Genomic DNA, 19868 nt, shown 5'->3' with positions numbered 1-19868 from the left:
ATTATGTTTTAACAAAATAGGTTGGTTTAAAAAAAGAATGCTCTTATACCCAAAATAAAAATTCAGTTAAAAGTTAAAAGTAAAACTAAGAATCATTTGTGTGCTTTTCCTAAGGTTATAAGCATTATCATTTTAAACTGATGATAGACTCAGAGTAATATATAAGAAGTACAAGATATGTTGATCCTTTAATCAATGGGATTTCTCATTAACTTGACAGATTACAATCAAGTAGTTTGGAATTGTACCCAGAATTTTCAGTTATATGGCAGGATACATAGGAATGGAGGGTCAATTTACTTAATAAGAGAGTAGAAAAAGAATTGCCTAATTTAAAAGCAGGATAATTGAGATTTGCATATGCTAGAATTAAAATAATTTTGCCACATCAAAGTAAAAACATTATGCACTACACACTCAGAAATGGATACCAGATTAGGTAATGTTTGACAAAAGACGACTGCGTAGAGTGAAATAACAAGTGAAGAGGCAGTAATTCTGGCAATATGTATGATCAAGTAATGATAGAGGACAAAAGGTCTTAATTGAACAAGATTCAAGAATAAAAGAAGATGTAAGAAAGTGGCATTATAAAAGTATGGAGATGGCTGTGGATTTAGCTTAGGTTTTGGAGTGTTTGTCTAGCATGCAGAAGCCCAAAGTTTGATCCCTAGCACCACATAAACTTGCCATGGGGTGCACATCTGTAGTCTCAGCACTTAGGAGAGGCAGGAAGATCAGAAATTCAAGGTTATCCTTTGGTGCATAGTGAATTGAATGCTAACCTGGGTTACATGAAACCTTGGCTCAAAAATTAACTGATGAGAGTAAGCGAAGTATGTGCATTTTTGTCAAATGCCATGAAGATAAGAGGATCAGTTCAGCAAATATTTCCTCTTCTCTAGAAGAAAGTGGGCATGGCCTCCACATTCGTTTGGTCAATAAGTTGCTGAATACTGATTATTAGAGTTTATTCTTGCTCTCTAATTCAGATCCAAAGTATATTGCTAGTCAAATGCAGAGCCATATTCTTCAGTAGTCAATGATGATTGGGATAGAATAACTAACTCTATTAGAATATATGCCCTGTTAATATAGGCACTAGATCTCTATTTTCCATAATGTTCTTAGTATTCAGGATAATCAATCATAAATATTAATCATTCAATAAATAAATATTGTTTAGGACCTGTCAGGGAAATATCCACAAGGAAGAAATGGTATAGAATTTGGAAAATTTTAAAAAGGCAAGGCTTAGTAGTTCTTGGAGTTATTATTACTATATAACAACTTCAAAGAGCTGCAAGAGTATTTTCACACATAAGTGAACTTTGTATTATGTTCATGGATTTTGTAGGTCACAATTCTGCTGTGATATAGAGACAGAGATAATGGCTTGTCTTTGTTTCACAATGTTTGGGCCCTCAGTGACTCTATGAATGGGAACTAGAATAAACTGACAGTTCTCCTTCACTAATACCTTATGTTACCTTGGTCGGGCTGCTTTGAAGCCTGTGGTTGGTTTCTGACCAAACTACCTTGCCTTTTTGTGTTTGCTGTCATCATAGCATGAGTCAAGATTCACACACATGGAAACTAAGGACTCAAATCATTAGTGTTCCTCCAACTGAAACTTTCTCTAAAGCTGTACTTAGCAATATTGCTTCCTTACTCGGTTGAAGCAGTCATAAACCTGCCTAGATTCAATGAAAAGCTAATAGATTTCATCTCTTCATGCAGAGGCCTCAAGGTAAAATGCTAGCAAATCATCTGGGACAGATTTGTTTGACAGTCATATCCAGAAAGTATCATATGGCAGGATATCTTAAATTTATTTTGTGCAATAATTAATTCCTAATTCCAATACCCAGTGAAAGTTATTATGATTAGCCCTGGTTGGATTTGCCAATCAATACAGTTGTTAGGAAGCAACAGAATGACAAAGTCCAAATGCAATAATACTAGAAAGACTTTTGTAAATTGGCTTGTATATCCCCAATCCAATTAGATGTCAAAAGTTTGTTGGGATCAGCTACTTGGGTTGTTTTCAAAAAGAAAATTGAGGTCCGGGGAAAACATAACATGATGACATATACCAGGTATTATAGAACATTAGTGGCTGTGTTCAAATGAGCACTAAGACATCTATACTCAGGTTGAAGTATTTGAAGCTATTTCAAAACTCGTAATATCATTTGATTCCTTAGGAAAAAAAGTTACTGCAAAACCAAACTGTCGTTCCTAATAGTCATGTGCCACTATGCAGACAGACATTTTAGTGAATAAAAGCCTTTGCCAGACCTAGGGCCATGGAATTCTCTATTAGTAAAGTCTCAATAACTTTTCAATATGATTAAAATTCATATTATGTCACCTCAGTTATGAACAAAGTGAAAATATGTTTTGTATAAGTCTTACCATTTGATAGTTTAAGCCAATTAACAAAAACCTGACAGCTGGTCTAGAATTTGAGGTAAAATTCCCCTGCTGACTCAGGCGGTGAATAAGAATTTAATGTTCATTAAAATATGTCACAATCTGAGACCCAAAACAGGTACCATCTGTCACCAGATCCTACTACATATCTAGGTATAGATTAACTTAGCTGAAATTATCTTTAATTTATGATCAATGTTATTTCTATTGAAATATTATCAGTAATAACCAATACAGTTTTCTAATACTTTTTCTTATAGGTGCGAGGGAGGAAGGTTTTTTTTTTTTTCATTTCCTCTAGATCAGGGAGATATATAACGATAAACTGTAGATATGTTTACTTTTTCTAATCAAAGAATAAAATATAAAGGAAAGAAGGAATTTTGTCCTTTCTGAGGTGAATTATAGAACTTACAGAATTGTGTAGGTTATAGAAAAGACCCATCTCAAGAAAAAAAAAAAAACATGTTTCTGGGAACTGTTGGTACTTGTCAGGGAAGACAACTGGAGAATCCAGGAGAGCTACAAGAGTCTGCTGTGTAAGGACTATAGGAGTGCTGTATGCACACCTGTGCTGTTGATCAAATGGCAGTGATTCAGTGCCTATAAAGGCTCAGAATGTCCTCATAGATAGTGCTATTTAATCATTATTTGCTACTCTGATTATAGTTCCTCAGATGACCCTCAAAAAATTCACCCTAATTGAATCAGTGCTTTCAAAAATGTGATTCTCAGACCACTGCTTTCAGCTTTACCGTGACACTTGTAAGAAATGCAAATTCTTAGGCCCTTCCCACATCTACAGTTAGAGAGCAGCAGCCTGCATTTTTAATAAGTATTTCAAGATTCTCATATTCCCTGAAGTTGAAAGTCCCTATAATCGACCAATCTACTTCAGTACAAGAACTGGTGATTGGAATGAAATGGAATACTTCTTATATTTTGATAAGTAACTGCAGATAAAATAGATGCAGAATTCAATTTCTCCAGTCAAAGAGAAACTGTTGTCATTATCCTCCAGTGCACAACCCTGATGAGAACGACTGAAGGTTTCCTGCACCTGTTGCAATTGTATCTCCTTTTTCAAATTAAATTCATCTTCTATCCTTGACCAGATAGAGCTTGTCTACGGAAGAGCATAATCCATCTATTTTCCGCACATACTACTTACTAAATCTGATTTATTTAGATTTATGGTGGCTTTCTGTCTGATATAGAGGTAGTTCTGGTTGTCTGGATTTTATGAAAATAAAATATTTGTCTTTTTTTTAAATATCCAAGCCTTGTGTACATTTTCTAGAGTTTCCTTTTTCTTCCATGACACACACATAAGATTAGAGGTCAGAGGACAAATTTGTAAACTTGGTACTCTCCTTTTACCTGTACATGACCTAAGGGATAAAATTCAGATTGTCAATCTTTGTGGCAAGCCCATTTAAATACTGACTCATCTCAACAGCACTTCCTGACTATTTTAGAACTCCGGGTGTCTGTAGTAGTAACCAAATTATACTAAAATGCTGATCTGAAAATGATGTATTAACATGATATACTAATTAGGTACATTTAAACCATAGTTATTTAATTTGTGCACATAAGATTTAAGCTAGAAATAGGTGACAACCAGTCCAGGCATGGTGGCTTACACCTGTAATACCACTGCTTGTGAAGAACAGACAGGAAGATCACTGCAAGTTCTTGGTCATCATGGTCTACATAGTGAGTTACAGGTCAGAGCCAAGAACACACACACACACACACACACACACATTCACACACACACACACACACACACACATACACACACAAATGACTTTTAACAATAGATGGAATAAGTTAATACATTCTTGTATTGTTAGAGATTTATTTTCATCTCCAGCTGTAAACTATTCTGAGAAAATCTTTTAAGATACTGAAAGATTTGAACAGAGACCAAGGAGGAGGGGGGGAAAAGGGAAGAAGGAAAAGAGAGAAAGTGAAGAAAATGAAACTAAACAGTTAATCTGCAATGATCATAGATAAAGACTCATATCAGGCTGGTGACATGACTTACCAGGCAAAGGTGCTTGCACATTGTTCTCTGACCTCCGGTCAGTGGTACACACAAACACATACACACACACATGCACACACACACACACACACACACACACACACACAAATAAGAATGTAGTTAATTTTTTTTGAAACTCATCTAAAATTTACTAAATAAAATCTGTAATTCTATGGTTTATGTCACATAAATTTGCATAAAAATTATTGATTAGATAATTACACAAATTTTGTATAGTGCTAGTTACATTTTACCTTAAGTATATATTTTGTAAGTATAATTTTCCTTTCCTTTTTCTATCTTTTTTTTCTGAGACATGGTCTCCCTGTAGCCCCAGCTGGCCTGGAACTCAGTCTGTAGACCAGGCTGGACTTGAACTCACAGAGATCCACGTGCCTCTGCCCCCAGAGTGCTGGGACTAAAGGAATGAGCCACCATGCCTGGCTTGTAATTGTATTTTTCAATGCGACTATTACTTTAATTTTTGTTGTACTCAGCAAATACTTCTTTTCTTTTAGTATTAACACAAAAGTATTACTTTCATGTGTTTAGACAGAACTGGGATGCAACTTGTTTCCAACACAATCCTGTTGTTTAAACATGAATTTCAGATTCAACAAATGTAGTATTTCTAAATCAATGTATATTTATCTTAAATTATGGGTGTGCCTTCTATCCTCACACATACAGCCACCTAAAATAGTTCCTTAAGTTCTGAGAACATAAGCCATCGAAGTTTACTTACATATATATATATATATATATATGTATATATATATATATATATGTATGTGTATGCACACGTGTAGAATGCCACAGATGAAGCTTGCGAAAAACTAAACACATACCAAAAATTAGTAAGAAAAAGGCTAAATTGAGAATCCATCCAAGAAGGAATTGGAGACATATATAGTGAAATTAAAGTTTGGATTTCATTTTCCAAATAAGCATGTGCTTAAATTTAATGGAAAGCTAACATAGGAATTAAACAAAAGGAATTCTCCAAAACTCTCTGTTGCTACACTATCACACAAAGAGCTTAGATACAAATTCAACTTACATCACAATTCATATTTCAGACTAAAATTTTTCAATAGAGAAATGGATGCTTATTGAGGAATAATTAGAAATGAATTTCACAACTTGCTTCTCCCCACCCAAGAAAAATGGCATGTAGCAGCTTCTGACAAAAGGACAAACTAATTGAAGGAGACACTTGAACATTCTCCACTTCAGAGCTATCAAGGCAGGCGGCTTGCCAAAATGAGCTACTTAAAATGTCCTTTATTGGAGATTATATTGAATGCTTTGGGTTGATGGCACTTTGGTTCATGAGTAATGGTACATCTGCTTCATGACCATTTTGGTCATATATAATGTTAGTTGTTTTTAACTAAACCTGTATTTGCTTTAGAAAGGTATGATACTTAATTTATATTCATCGTTCTTGCTGCTGCCAAAAGACTGGGGTTGTAAAAAGACTATAAAATGATTTTTATCCTTTTTTTTCCTTCTGTGTTTAAAACCTAAGTCACAGACTTTCATTGGATAACTGGAAATTGAATTCCTCTATGTGAAGGGTGACCTTAGTAAACAATCTACTGATTGCAGAGAAGATATTTTGTTTATCCAAATCAATCCAAGGGCAAGTATAACTCCATAGCAAGTCTGAAATTAAGAAATGTGTAAATATTACTCCTATGACATCCAAGCAGTAAAAGATTGTGAAAAATTGGAATCATAGTCATCAACCTAGTTCATTTATTCAATGGAATTTTTAAAAACTCTACAAAAGACTCCAGCACTGGTAGTATAGCTCAGTGGTGGAGCACCTGTGTGGTATATATAAAGCCCTGAATTGAATCCCCAGTAACACACATACACACACACACACACACACACACACACACACACACACACACGAAAAGCACAGAATTATTTAAGTAGTCAAATTTTAATAGAATAATCGTTGCTACAAAATAATATAAGCCAGACAACCACAAAACAATAGGTTTTGTACTTACAAGTAATGGATCGTTAAAATTGTGATAATAAATAAATAATATTGCTATCTTGTTAAATGAACATAGCATTTCAGAATGGCAGTGCATTGGTATTCTCATTCTCTCAGCCCAAGGATGTGAATGTGAATGCTTTCAGTAATTAAGAATAAATTAACTATCATATAAGACCCAAATTATCTTACTTCAAAATCTTAAAAAAAAAGAAAGAAAAGAAAGGAGTTTTACATGGTGATTTCCTTCTCTGGTGACTCTGTGTTTTCACTTGGCATACTTTCAGATATTTCAAAATAGTTTTTAAATGCCTGTACTAGATCTTTAGTACACATTTGACATTAAAAAAATTCCTTCTAAGAAAGGATATTTAGAGTATAATTTTCTACCTGCAGTTTTATTGACATTTGATACTTTGAGGACACATTTACAACATTTTTTATCTCCGTGAATGAGCAAATATGTGCAAAGTTCGGTTGCATTACAGTATTTTAAAAACAAAATTTAATTATGTGATCTTGTTTTCACAGACTTTAAAAACAGAACTAGAAAAGAAACGACAAACTATGGAAAACCTTAGTTTACTCAGCCAAGATCTTCTTTCAACACTAAGAAATAAATCAGTGACTCAAAAGATGGAAATCTGGATGGAAAACTTTGCAAAGCGTTGGGATAACTTAGCCCAAAAACTTGAAAACAGTACAGTGCAAGTAAGTGATACTAATTGTCAGCCTATAAATTATGCTGGAGATTTTTGAGAATTACATTAACAGAAATTTACTATGATTCCAAAGGGATGCATCTGCTTTAGTTCTTTCTCAGTGTTCAGTTGAATTAAAAACACGGTTCCATTACTTACGTTGATATCGAAGAATTGGGGAGAAATAGGAATGGACTGAACTCAGTGCTCTACTACTGGTTCTTTCGTAATGGGGAGCTGAATTCTAAGGCAATTATACTGAATACTATAGAACTGTATCATCTTAGTCTAACTTGAAAAAGTAGATCCTTAGAAACATGAGTGATATTAGACCTCATTTTGCTCTTAAAAGAAATCAGAAACTTAGGAAAGTGACTTATCCAATGAACATTACTAATTAGTAGGAGTAAGAATGCATCACAAGTTTTACATCCTTTGAAGGCATTTTTGTTTCTTTTTGGTTCGAATGATGGATGATTTAATCATTAGACTTTATGCCATAAAATCATGACTGCGGCTGATTACACTAACTCATAAAATATAGGCTAGGAAAATAGCTATGTTACATTTATAGAATAATGTGAATTTATGTTGTGATTTTTAATGGTTAAATAATTTTAGGAAATATTCACATTTTGAAAGTATTTTGTTGCCTGATATTGTTGGATGCTGGGATAATGGGTAGCCATTCAAAATGCTTATATTTTGTCTGTCAGTATTTAACATAATAATTTCCATTACTTTGTATTATAAGGATTTGCTTATTGATCACAATTCATAACTTAAAGTACCATATACACACCCACCACAATTAAAACAATGACAGTATTAAATATATTTTAGGCAGATATTTCTTCTCTTATGAGAAAAGTATAGGAATTTATCTTCTTGAGAACTGATGCCTGAAATATGCAACTTAAAGTTTATTGAAAGATCAAGAAAACCTGAGATACCATATCCAGAAATGCAACTGAAGAAAATATGACTAGCTTACATACAAGAATTTTCAGTTGCTTTTCAATCTTCACTTGTAAAAAAAATTAATATTTATAAAGTGAAAGAATAGCATATATTGCAATAATTTCCCATTTAATCATTTTATAATAATAAAATGTCCTCTATTTTATTTTAACTAAATAATTATAATTTTTCTGGTAATATTTTTATTGGAAAGGACCTACTTGTGGCTATTATTCAGTATCGCTGATATCAAAATTATAACTATATGAGGCATTAGTAAATTGTGAAAGCTTTAACTCAGAAAAGATATTATTGAAATACATACTCATGGGTTCTATATATTATTAAAACAATAAAATTCTTTGAGGCAATGTTGCAAAGATTGGCATGATTTGATAAAACTGTTTTAAGTTATATCTCTTTAAATATATACATATATAATTTTTGTCCATTTCATGCAATACATATTAACCATATTTAGAAACTCTCACTATCAGCACCCACTCCATAGCTCCCCCCCGCCCCAACACTGGATTTCATTGCATATTTTATACAATATATTAAGGTCTATTGAGTCAAGTTTGTGTCCTCTGTTGTCCCTCAATGTGAGTTCATCCACTAGAGCCTGTTCAGCCTATCTATTGTCACTTCCTTAAAGAAGAACAACTTTCTGTCACCCAGCAGTGATCACTGACAAAAATCTCCTCAGCTAAGAGTGGGCCTTCTTACCCATTTCCCCATTTCTTCTTTTTTTTAATTATTTATTATTTTTATTTTATGTATATGTGTGTGTTGCCGGAATGTAGGTAAGTGCACCCGTGTCGTGCAATGCTCGCGGAGGTCAGAAGAAGCTGTTGGATTCCCTGGGACTACAGTTACAGACAGTTGTTAGCTGCCATGTGGGTGCTGGGATTCGAACCTGGGTCTTCTGCAAGAACATCCAGTGTTCCTAACCACTGATCCATCTCTCCAGCCCCCCATTTCCCCATTTCTATGCTGGGTTTTTGTCTAGTTTGAATTTTTATGAGTCTTGTGCATGCTGTCACCATTTCTGTAAGTTCATATGACCAAGTAACCAGAATTCTGGAAAACTATGTTTCCATGTGGTTTTCCACAACCCCGAGTTCTTGCAGTCTTTCCCACCCCCTCATCAACAATGGACATGGATCCCTGGGTGGCAGAGGTTTAATATGGGAGTCCTCTCCAGGGACAAACACTATGTAGTCTCCTATTCTCTACATTTTGTCTAGCTGTGGCTTTCTGTGTTGACTACCCTCTGTTGCATGTGAAAGCTTTGGTGGTGAGAGTTGAGAAACACATTAATATTCTTCCATGAGCCTTATGTGTAGCGGTTCCATTGTAGATGTGTCACTTAGGACTAGGCATCACATAGACACTTATTTTTTTTTGATCAGTTGTGGAAATCTGTAATAGTCTCCATCCTTTGCAAAAAGAAGATTCTTTGATGAGTGGTGGGAAGTGTACTTGTCTCTAATATAAAGATATATGTTTGGCATACACTAAGAAATTAAATTTGTCTAGGGATGTGACAGACTTAGAATTTTCTCTGTGATCTATGACCTGTTCAGCCATGAATATTTGGCTATGTTTACAGCACCACACATGAATCCCCTCTCATTGAGCAGTCTTTAAGTCCAAATAGATAGCTTTTTATTGCCCTCAAGATATAAGTGCCCCTACTGCAAAAATAGAGATATTTTGCTGTGCAGGTTCTTATTATAAGAAATACAATTTTGGAAATGTAACTTAACCAGAGGTGATGTTGATGCTCAATTGAACAATGAGTACAATGTATACAGCACTTCTCAAACTTCACTCTGAGAGATCACCTAAAGAATTGGTTAAATGCCTACTCATACATAGGCATGGTATACTTATATGTATGTATGTATGTATGTATGTATGTATGTATGCATGTGTTCATAAATTCTCACCAGGACCTGGGAATCTCTATACCTCAACTAAACCTATTAATGTAATCATCAGAATGCATTTTTATAAACATTAAATTAGAAATATTATGGTACATTATTCATTTCCCATATTCTGGTTTTTTCAAAAGACTGGCTGAAGGGGAAAAATGTGTACTATTCCTGAAATGCAGTTTTTAAATACACTGATTCAAGTAGGGTGGAACTACTTTTCAATGAAGGCTTATTCATCTCAATCTAGTGTTGTTGATTTGATTGTGCTAATTGGTGAAAAAGTACTGCAAGCCTTATTTTTCATGATGTAGAATTTTAAGACTTCTATATAGGTAATATACTCATCCTCTTATTCTTAAATAAGATGGTACTAACTTAGATATATACAGTTTCTTACAAAATGATATCTAACACACATTACACTTAGTTACTGAAATGGGATGACTACAAAATAAAGCCATAAATACAACAACATTTCAAGGGCAACTCATGTGCACTTTATATGAATGGCATGCTGCTTACTGAGTCTGTATGATTTATTTTCATTCACCATATCTTTTTAATTATCAAATATCCTACAGAGGGCTAAGAAAGGAATAGTTGAATTAATGTAAGTAATATATTTTTGCTTTCCCCCATTACAGCAATAAGTCTGAACTGTTCATTCACTCAGGTCTCAGTTTCTCCTCGTGAGCTTTCTGCAAAACATGGCATTATAAAAGTAATACAAGCCTTGGCTAAGAGTTGTTAAGCTTGTGAGAATATAGAAATGGAGATACCCAAGAAAAGCAGAATTAAAAAGTGGGAACAAAGAATAACGTCCTGCATGTAAAAAAAAAAAATAATTGCTCTCTTGTGACTATCAAATTTAGCTTGTTCAAAATTATGCAAGCATTCTGAGAAAATTGCGGGTAGGATTGCAACTTTGAAAAGAACAACTCAAATTTGCATTTTTCTCCTATGTTGGAGAAGAAAATCAGTCTCACTAATGATAGCTCACACTCTATACTGAATTGTATAAAAATGGCTTTTTAAGTGATTGCTGTAAAGAATGAGCAAAGATTTTCTAATAGTTAAAACTCATTATTGTGAAGCAGGTTATAGGACTTTGAGGGAGATGACAAGAAATCTGATTGTGCTCATGTGAAGAACATCAACTACCTACAACTTTGACTGCTTTTCAGGTCAAAACATTGGGGGACTTTTGACTTTAAGAAGTAGGTGCATGGCAGAAAACAAATCGTGGAACCGTCCTGCATGTAAACAGACACACACACACACAGACACACACACACACACACACACACACACCTCACCTGAGTGTGAGGGTTTTTTCTCTTGCACTTTACAGACAGCTTTGGCTTGAAGAATACCTAAACACTAGCTAAGGCTGTTAAACTTGATGAAGAGGCAATCTAAGAAAATACAAATGCTTTCTGTTCCCAAATGTTGAAAGTATAGCAAATCCTTTACTGTGGGGGTGCTTACAACAGGAAAGGAGATCAAATGAAACACATCATAGACTGACTTCTGTGAAAGCTGCAATGACTCTGTCTTTCAGCAGCGCTTTTACAAATGAGTATGTTGAGATGTGCATGACTTTGCTTATTTAAATGCCGTGACCTTGATGAATGTGCTCTTATCTTAATTAAAATTATTAAATAACACAGGGATTCTCTACAGAAAATAAAGAGAAAGTAAATATAATTTAAATGAGTTGAAATATTATCACAGCTATTTAGCTAAAATTCATTACACTATAGAACATAGAGTTGGCTTACATGCTTTAAAATTCATATGGCTGTTTATATTAAAAGTTAGGCACCTAATATTTAGATGTATGGATATATACACCCAGTAAATACCAAAGTTTTACATTTTTTAGGAGTTAAATTTATTTCTTAGAATAAGGAAAACACTATGACTCATAAGTTCAGATATCCCACTTTTGTTCTGGTTCTGCACAGCTAATGACCACTTTGGAAGTATTGTCATCTGTGAAAATAAGGATCTTAATGATTAAACCAATACACTCAGAAATAAACTGCTCCTGAACATGACAAGTGATGTTCATTCTGTGGATGTTTATGCCTACATTGAAGATCTAGACTGAGATAGCGCTGCAACCTTTCATTCTATCAAACAGAAAAAATGACCATTATGTATGCATATTCTCTGTCATTTGTATCCTTGTGACAGACTGAAAACTCTTCATAGGTATATAAGTAATACAACTCATCACTGGATATATTACGTCAATAATTTTTCCAATATGCCCAAAATACACATGGAAAGATCATGGCTGGAGATGGCTCAGAAGCTGAGATCACAAACTATGCTTGTGGAAGACCTGAGTTCATGTCATAGCACCTACCTCAGACTGCAGACAATCACCTGTAACTCCAGCTCCAGGGCATATGATGCCCTTTTCTAGACTCTGCTAATATGTTCTCTCAGACATGTGCACACATACATGGAAAAAATTTAAAATTAGTAAAACACAAATGTACTAAAATTCATCTTTCTTTTCTGATCCCATTTTCATTATGTTTTATTTTTTTCTTCCTTATTTTTGTTAGGTCTTTGAGAATTAACATCAATAAATTGTGATCATATTCATCTCCCATTCCCCATTTCTCCCAGATCAATCCCTTTTCCCTACCCACTCAACTTGGGGTTCCCTTTACTTTTTTTAGTTCATGGTGTCCAATTTATGCTGCCCATACATTCCTGGGTGTGTGGCCATCGGCTTGAGTGTAGGGCCCCATGATTAAAGAAAACTTACTTTCTCTTTCCAGAAGATATTAACTGCCAATAGCTCCTCAGATAGGGATGTGACTTCATATCCACTTCCCTTTCCCATGCTAGGAGTTTGTCTAGCTTCATCCTACACAGATCTTCTGCATTCTGTCACAAGGGCTGTGAGTTCATATGTGCAGGTCCCCTGTTGCTTATGCAAAACACTCTCTTTTTTTTGTAATAATCCACAACCCCTGGCTCTTTAAAATCTTTTTCAAATGGAGGGACATTCCAGAAGAGGGAGCAGAAAGGTTGTAAGAGCCAGGGGTGATGTGTGATGATAAGGAAACAGGGTAGTCTTCCAAGTCCATGAATCATGCTCACATCAGCTTACAGCAATGGTGACAGCATGCACAAGACCTAAACAAACTCAATCATATAAAACTAGCATAGAACTTGGGAAATGGGCAGGAAGCCCCAATCCTAGACAAGAAACTATTGACAGCTGATCACTGGTGGGTATGGGGGAGTTGTTCTTTTGTAAAGGAATGACACTAGATAGGCTGAACCAGCTCCAGTGTATGGATTGACACCGAGAGACATCTGGGTAAACAAACTTAACTCACCAGGCTTTAACATATATAACAGAATGAATGAACTCCTGTGGAGAGGTATGGAATGTTGCAGCTAAGGGAAGGAATCTAAATATGATTAAGATGTATTGATGTATCATCTGAAATCCACAAAAAATTAATAAAAAATATACACTGAGAAAAATGGTCACTGAACCTTAGGAGGAAAGGGTGCAACCTAGGTATCATATTTAGGGCTGAGCATTCCACAGTCTCTTACTGTCTTCAGCTTCAAAAATGGGTCTCTATGCTAATCACCACCTATTGGCAAAAGAAGCTTCTCTTATGAGGGTTGGCAGAGGCACTTATCTATGTGTATAACAATAAGTCATTAGGACTACATTTAATACTATGTACACATGGCAGAAAAATTGTAGTAGCTTCTTCTCTGAGGTCTGTGACCTCTCTAGTAAATTGGATGGAGCTGGAAATAATCATTATGAGTGAGGTAATACAGATCAAGAACGAAAATTGTCACATATTTTCTCTCATTTGTAGATGTTGGCTTTGAATATTTAGTATATTTTTTCATTTGGAACACTCATAGAAGTCAAGAAATTAGTAAGGGGCCTTGTGGGATGGACAAGGGAGAGAAGATATAACACATTTTATTCTTTAAAAATCCTAGATTTCATTATTTTTTTCTTCATATTTTTATTGAAATTTTTGCCGATATCATATATTTTGATCATATTGAGATGCTTCCAAAATCTATACCCCTCCTATAGATGACCATCTGGTTTTAATGTGCTCTATCACATATATCAAGACCTATTAAGTCAAATTTGTATCCTAAAATGTTCTTTAGTGTATGTCCATCCACTGAAGCCAGGTTAACCTATCTAATGTCACAAACTTAAAGAAAACCAGTTCTCCCTCTCTCAGAACTTACCAGTTTCCAATAGTTCCTCAACTAAAGTTGGGGCTTCTTACCCAGTTCCCAGTCCTTGGTTGGGACTTTCTTTAGCATGAGCTTACATAGGTCTTGTGCATCCTATTCTCAATGCAGTAAGTTCATATGGGAAACTTCCCAGCTGTCTGGAAAACACTGTTTCTCTGTGGACATCCACCACCTCTGCCTCTTACAATCTTTCCTTCTCCTCCTCCTCAATGGTCCCTGAGCCTTGAGTGGCAGAGTTTTGATATACGTGCCATATTCAGGGATAAGCCCTCTGCAATTTCTTATTTTCTGTGTTTTGGCCAATTGTGACTTTCTGGGTTAATCACCATCTATTGCATTCTGACTGCGTTGAGATGAAATCTTAAGATAGTTTTAATTTACATTTCAATAATTATTAAGAATGTGTAACACATTTTAAGGAACTTCTTAGACATTTTAATTTCTTCTTTTGAGAACTCTGCTCAGATCCGCATCCCATTTTAATTGGGTTGTTTACTTGATTCTTTGTTTTCTGAGTTCTTTATATTTTCTGGATATTAATGCTCTGTCAGATAAATAGCTGGCAAAGATTTTCTCCTATGCTGTGGGCTTGCTTTTCTCTCATTTTTTTTTTTGTTTCCTTTGCTGTCCAGAAGCTTTATAATTTAAAATATCTCATTTATCAGTTGCTGACCTTAAATTCTGAGCAACTGAAGTCTGATTTAGATAGTCCTTTCCTGCTCCTATGTCTTATAGGATACTGCCTATGTTTTCTTCTAACATTTTGAATGTTTCAGGAATCATATTGATGTCTTTGATGCATTTGGAGCTTACTTTTGTATACGATGAAAGACAAGGTCAATTTCATTCTACACATGGACATCCATTTTCCAAGCACCATTTGTTGAAGATGCTGCCTTTCCTCCACTGTTTATTCTTGGCACCTTTTTCTAATATCAGGTGGCTGAGAATGTGTGAAAAAATGTTTAGGTTTTTTATTTGTTCCATCGTTCTACATGTCTGCTTGTGCCAAAATCATGCTATATTTGACTATAGATCTGTAATATAGTTTGAAATCCAGAGTGATAATCCCTTCTCCCTCTAGCACTGCCCTTTGAGGTCCGGATTGCTTCGGCTACCCATTTAGTTTCTTTTGTGATTCTAAATGGAATCAGGATTTCTTTTCCATTTCTGTGAAGAATGTCATGGCAAATTTGGTTGAGGTTGCACTGAATCTATAAATTGCTGTTTATAGGATGATCCTTTTCAGAATATTAATTCTACCAGTCCATGAATACAGGACATCTTTCCATCTTCTTGTGTACTCCTCAATGTTTTTGTTCAGAGATTTAAAATTTTCATTGTAGTGTTCTTTGCTATCTTTGATGAGGTCTTTTCCTGGATTTTTTGAGGCTATGGTAAATAGGACTGTTTCTTTTATTTCTTTCTTTGATTCCTGATTCATACACAGAAAGGGTAGTGAATATTGTAGATTGATTTTTGTATCTTGCCACTTTGCTGAAACTGTTTATCATTTCTAGAAATTTTCTGGTGGAATGATTAAGATAGCTTATGTACACTATCATAATCATTTGCAAATAGTGGTAACATGACCACTTCTTTTCCAATTAGTGTCCCTTTTCTTTCCTGCCTTTTTAATTTAATTTATTATTTTTACTTAATGTGTATGATTGAACTGCCTGCAAGTATGTAAGTGTACCTCTGCTGCTCAGTGCCCGCGGAGGTCAGAAGAGGGCATGAGATTTCTCTGGAACTGAAGTTAGAAGCAATTGTTGGTTAGCATGAGGGTTCTGGGAATTAAACACAGGTCCTCTGAATGCTCTTAACCACTGAGCCTCTCTCGAGCCCCTGATTACCTTCTCTTGTCTTATTGCTCTAGACAGAATTTCAAGTACTATATTGAAAAGGTGTTGGGACAATGGCTAGTCTTGTCTGAATTCTGATTTTAATGGGAATGCTTTGAGTTTTTCTCCATTATAATGATGCTGGCTTTGGGGTTTGTTGTATCTACCCTTAATTATATGGAGGCATGTTCCCTCAAGTCCTATTCACTCTAGGACTTTTATCATCAGTGTATGGTAGATTTTGTTAAAGGTGTCTTCTGTGTATATTTTGATGATCATGGGATTTTTGTCTTTAAGTCCACTTACATGATTTATTAATTTTTTGAATCAAGTATATTAGTCAATATACTTGATGGTTCTATCTCTGCACTCTAGAGTAAAGCCAATTGGATCGTGGTGCATGATAATTTTGATTGTGCTTATTATGTCATTTCCCAGTATTTTTGTGAAACTCTACACCTTACGCTCATTAGAGTTATCGGCCTGAAGTTTCGTTTTGCTTTGTTTTTTGCTGTGTCTTGTACTAGAGGAATAATGGGTTCACAGAAGGAGTTTGGTAGTTCTCCCTCTGTTTCTGTCTTTTTGAATAATTTAAACAGTATTGGTTGAAGGTCTTCATTGAAAGTTTGGTAAAATTCTGCTGTCAATCCATCTGAAACTTTACTTATTCAGGAGACTTTGTATTACTATTTCATTGCATTATTTATTATTGATCTGTTTAAGTTGTTGCCCTCTTCTTAGTTTCCTTTTGGTGGTTCCATTGAATTTAGAAAATCATTCATTTCTTTTAAATTTTCCAATTTAAAAGTGTATATGTTTTTAAAGCATTCACTCATATTGTTCTACATTTCTTTGTTATTCATCATGATGTTTCCCTTTTGTCTGATTTTGTTGATTTGAATTTGCTCTTTCTTTTGTTTGGTTAGCTGGGATGTTCGAAGATCCATCACTTATAGATTCGTTGATTTTTTCGTATCATTTTTTGTTTCTAGATCATTAATTTTTTCTCTTATTTTTTTATTTCATCTCATCTGATGAGTTTGAATTTGGTTTGTTCTTGCTTTTCCAGATTCTTGAGTTGTACCATTAAGTCACTGATTGTGTTCTTTTGGATTTTTAATGTGGATACTTAGAGCTATAAACTTCCCTCTTAATGTGTCTCACAGGTTTTGTTGTGTTACACTTTTCATTTAGCTGCAGTAATACTTTGATTTCTCTCTTGATTTCTTCACTGAATTGTTCATTATTCAGGAGTATGTTGTTTAATTTCCATGAGTTCATGAAGTTAATAGAGCTTCTTTTGCTGTTGATTTTAAGTTTTATAGCCTTGCGTTCCAATAGAATACATGGACTTACTTCATTTTTTTGTATTTGTTGAGGTTTGTTTTGTGCCCCAGTCTGTGGTCTATTTTAGAGAAACTTCTACATGCTGCTGAGTAGAATATATAATCTTGTGTGCTTGTGTGGAATATTCTGTCGATGTCTGTTAGGTTCATTCTATGTATGATTTCATTTAATCCAAATGTTTCCCTATTTATTCTTTGTGTTGATGAACCACTGCAGAAAGTAGGACATTGGAGTCGTCTACTATTATGGAGTTAGAGTTAATCTGTGTCCTAAAGTTCACTACTACTCTTTTTTATAAAACTGGTTGTACCAGTGAGTGGTACATATATTTTCATGATTATAAAAATATTTTATTTATTTATTTTTATTTTATGTGTATGAGTGTATCCACAGAGGTCAGATGAGGACATGGAGCTAGAGTCATGGATAGCCGTTAGCCACAATGTGGGTGCTAGAAATCAAACCCTGCTTCTCTTAACCATTGAGGCATCTATGCAGCCTCAATATTTTCATGATTGTAATGTCTTATTGCTGAATTCTTCCTTTGATCATGATGAACTGCTTTTTTTAATCTCCAGATTAATTTTACTTTAAAGTTTATTTTATGCCATTTCTCCAGAATATTTTTTGCCATCCTTTCACCCTAAGGTGGTACCTATCCTTTAAAGTAATGTAGTTTTTTTGACAATAAAAAGACCAATTTTGTTCCTTAATCCAATGCAACTTGTCTTTGTCTTTTGACTGGGGAGGTGAAGCCATTGATATTTAAAGTTATTACTGAAAGATGTATATTGTATTCCTTTGTTTTTCCATAATTATATATTCATTATATTCTTTCTGTAACTTCTTGGACATAGCCATTCCTTTCTTTAGCCTTTTGTATTTCTTTGAGTATTCTCTCTAGAGATGATTTAGTGGACATAAGATCTCAGCTTATCTGTATCATGGAAGAGCTTCCTTTCTCCTTCAACTATGATAGACAATTTTTCTGGGTAAATTAGTCTAGGTAGACATCTATGAACATTTAGAACATGGAGTACTTTGCTCCAAGCTCCTCTGGCTTTTATAGTTTGCATTGAAAAGTCAGCTTTAATTCTGTTGGCTTTTGCTTTATACATAACTTGCTGTTTTTCTCATGCAGATTTTCGTACGTTCTCTTTGTTCTGTACATTTACTGTTTTTACTATGATAAGCCATGTAGAATTTCAGTTCTGGTCCTATTTGGTATTCTGTGTGCTTCTTTTATCTATATTGGGTATGTCTTTCCTTAGTTTAAAGAAGTTTTCTTCTATACTCCTGTTGAAGAGCTGGTCAATGCCATTGGCCTAGGATTCTTCTCCTTCCTCTATGATTAAAATTTGTAGGTTAGGTTTTTTATGGTGTCCTGCATTTCCTGAATGAATATTCAATTTCTGTTCTTTTAACAATTTTCATATCCTTTGCTTCTGCTCTCCAGTCATACAACTTTGTCTTCTAGTCTTGATATTGTGTTTTCTGTTTCATTCAATCTGCTGGTGAAGTTTTGTTCTGTCGTTTCAAATTGCCTTATTGAGTTTTTCAGTTCTATCTTTGTTCCAGCCTGAATTTTCTTTAATATTTCTAGCTCTTTGTTGCCTTATCTTTTCAATTCTTGAGTAGTATTGGACAGTTAATTCAGCCATATTTTTGTATTATCTTGAGCTTCAATCAGGAGTTTTCCCTGTTCTCTTTGAGTTGAACCTTGTATTCTTTGATCATGCTTACAATTGTTAAGTTCTGTATCTTGGAGCACTAAATTTGCTTAGCTAGTTAGCTAAGCAGGGAAGATTTTATGCTTTATAAATTTTTTTATATCCATACTTTTGCCATATGCATTCTCAAAATATTGGTTTGTAGACGGATTGATATATGTGATATAGTTACAGACGGTTTGAGACTTTTTTCAGAAATTTTAATTAAAATATTTAAAATCTTTCAGTTCACAATAATTTTCATTATTTCCAGAAAATTTTCCAAACCTCACAATCCTGCTTCCAATCTGAGTGCCAATATTTATGAAATTAAATATTTTAGAAAAAAAAGACTGGTAAAATTTTCCTTGAATTACTTCACGTGTTTTAGGGTTTCATCTTATTTAAATCCATGGGTTTAACCACTTCAAATTTTGATGTTTATTATGCTTAATTCTGCATGTTAAAAGATTTCTTAAAAAAGAAAGAGAACATTTTGAATCTGATCTCAAATATATTTGTCAGTTAAGTATTATTTTGTTAATTCTAATGAAAATAAGTATTTGGAATGAGCCTGTATGCCAGT

General features: G+C 34.4%; 1 protein-coding gene across 1 annotated transcript in view; it reads left to right on the top strand.

Annotated features, from left to right (window-relative positions):
* Nucleotides 1–19868, top strand: part of Dmd (dystrophin) — a 2373110-nt gene that overhangs the window by 848667 nt on the left and 1504575 nt on the right. Inside the window, exon 16 of the mRNA XM_017795501.2 lies at nucleotides 7035–7214. Within this exon, the coding sequence (XP_017650990.1) occupies nucleotides 7035–7214 (180 nt within the window). The remainder of the gene's footprint in view (nucleotides 1–7034; nucleotides 7215–19868) is intronic.

This window comes from Nannospalax galili, unplaced genomic scaffold (assembly GCF_000622305.1).
Source record: "Nannospalax galili isolate Female #2095 unplaced genomic scaffold, S.galili_v1.0 scaffold7, whole genome shotgun sequence".
In the NCBI taxonomy this organism is placed as follows: domain Eukaryota; kingdom Metazoa; phylum Chordata; class Mammalia; order Rodentia; family Spalacidae; genus Nannospalax; species Nannospalax galili.
Note: the sequence above shows the minus strand (reverse complement) of the source record. Positions and strands in the feature narration are given on the sequence as shown.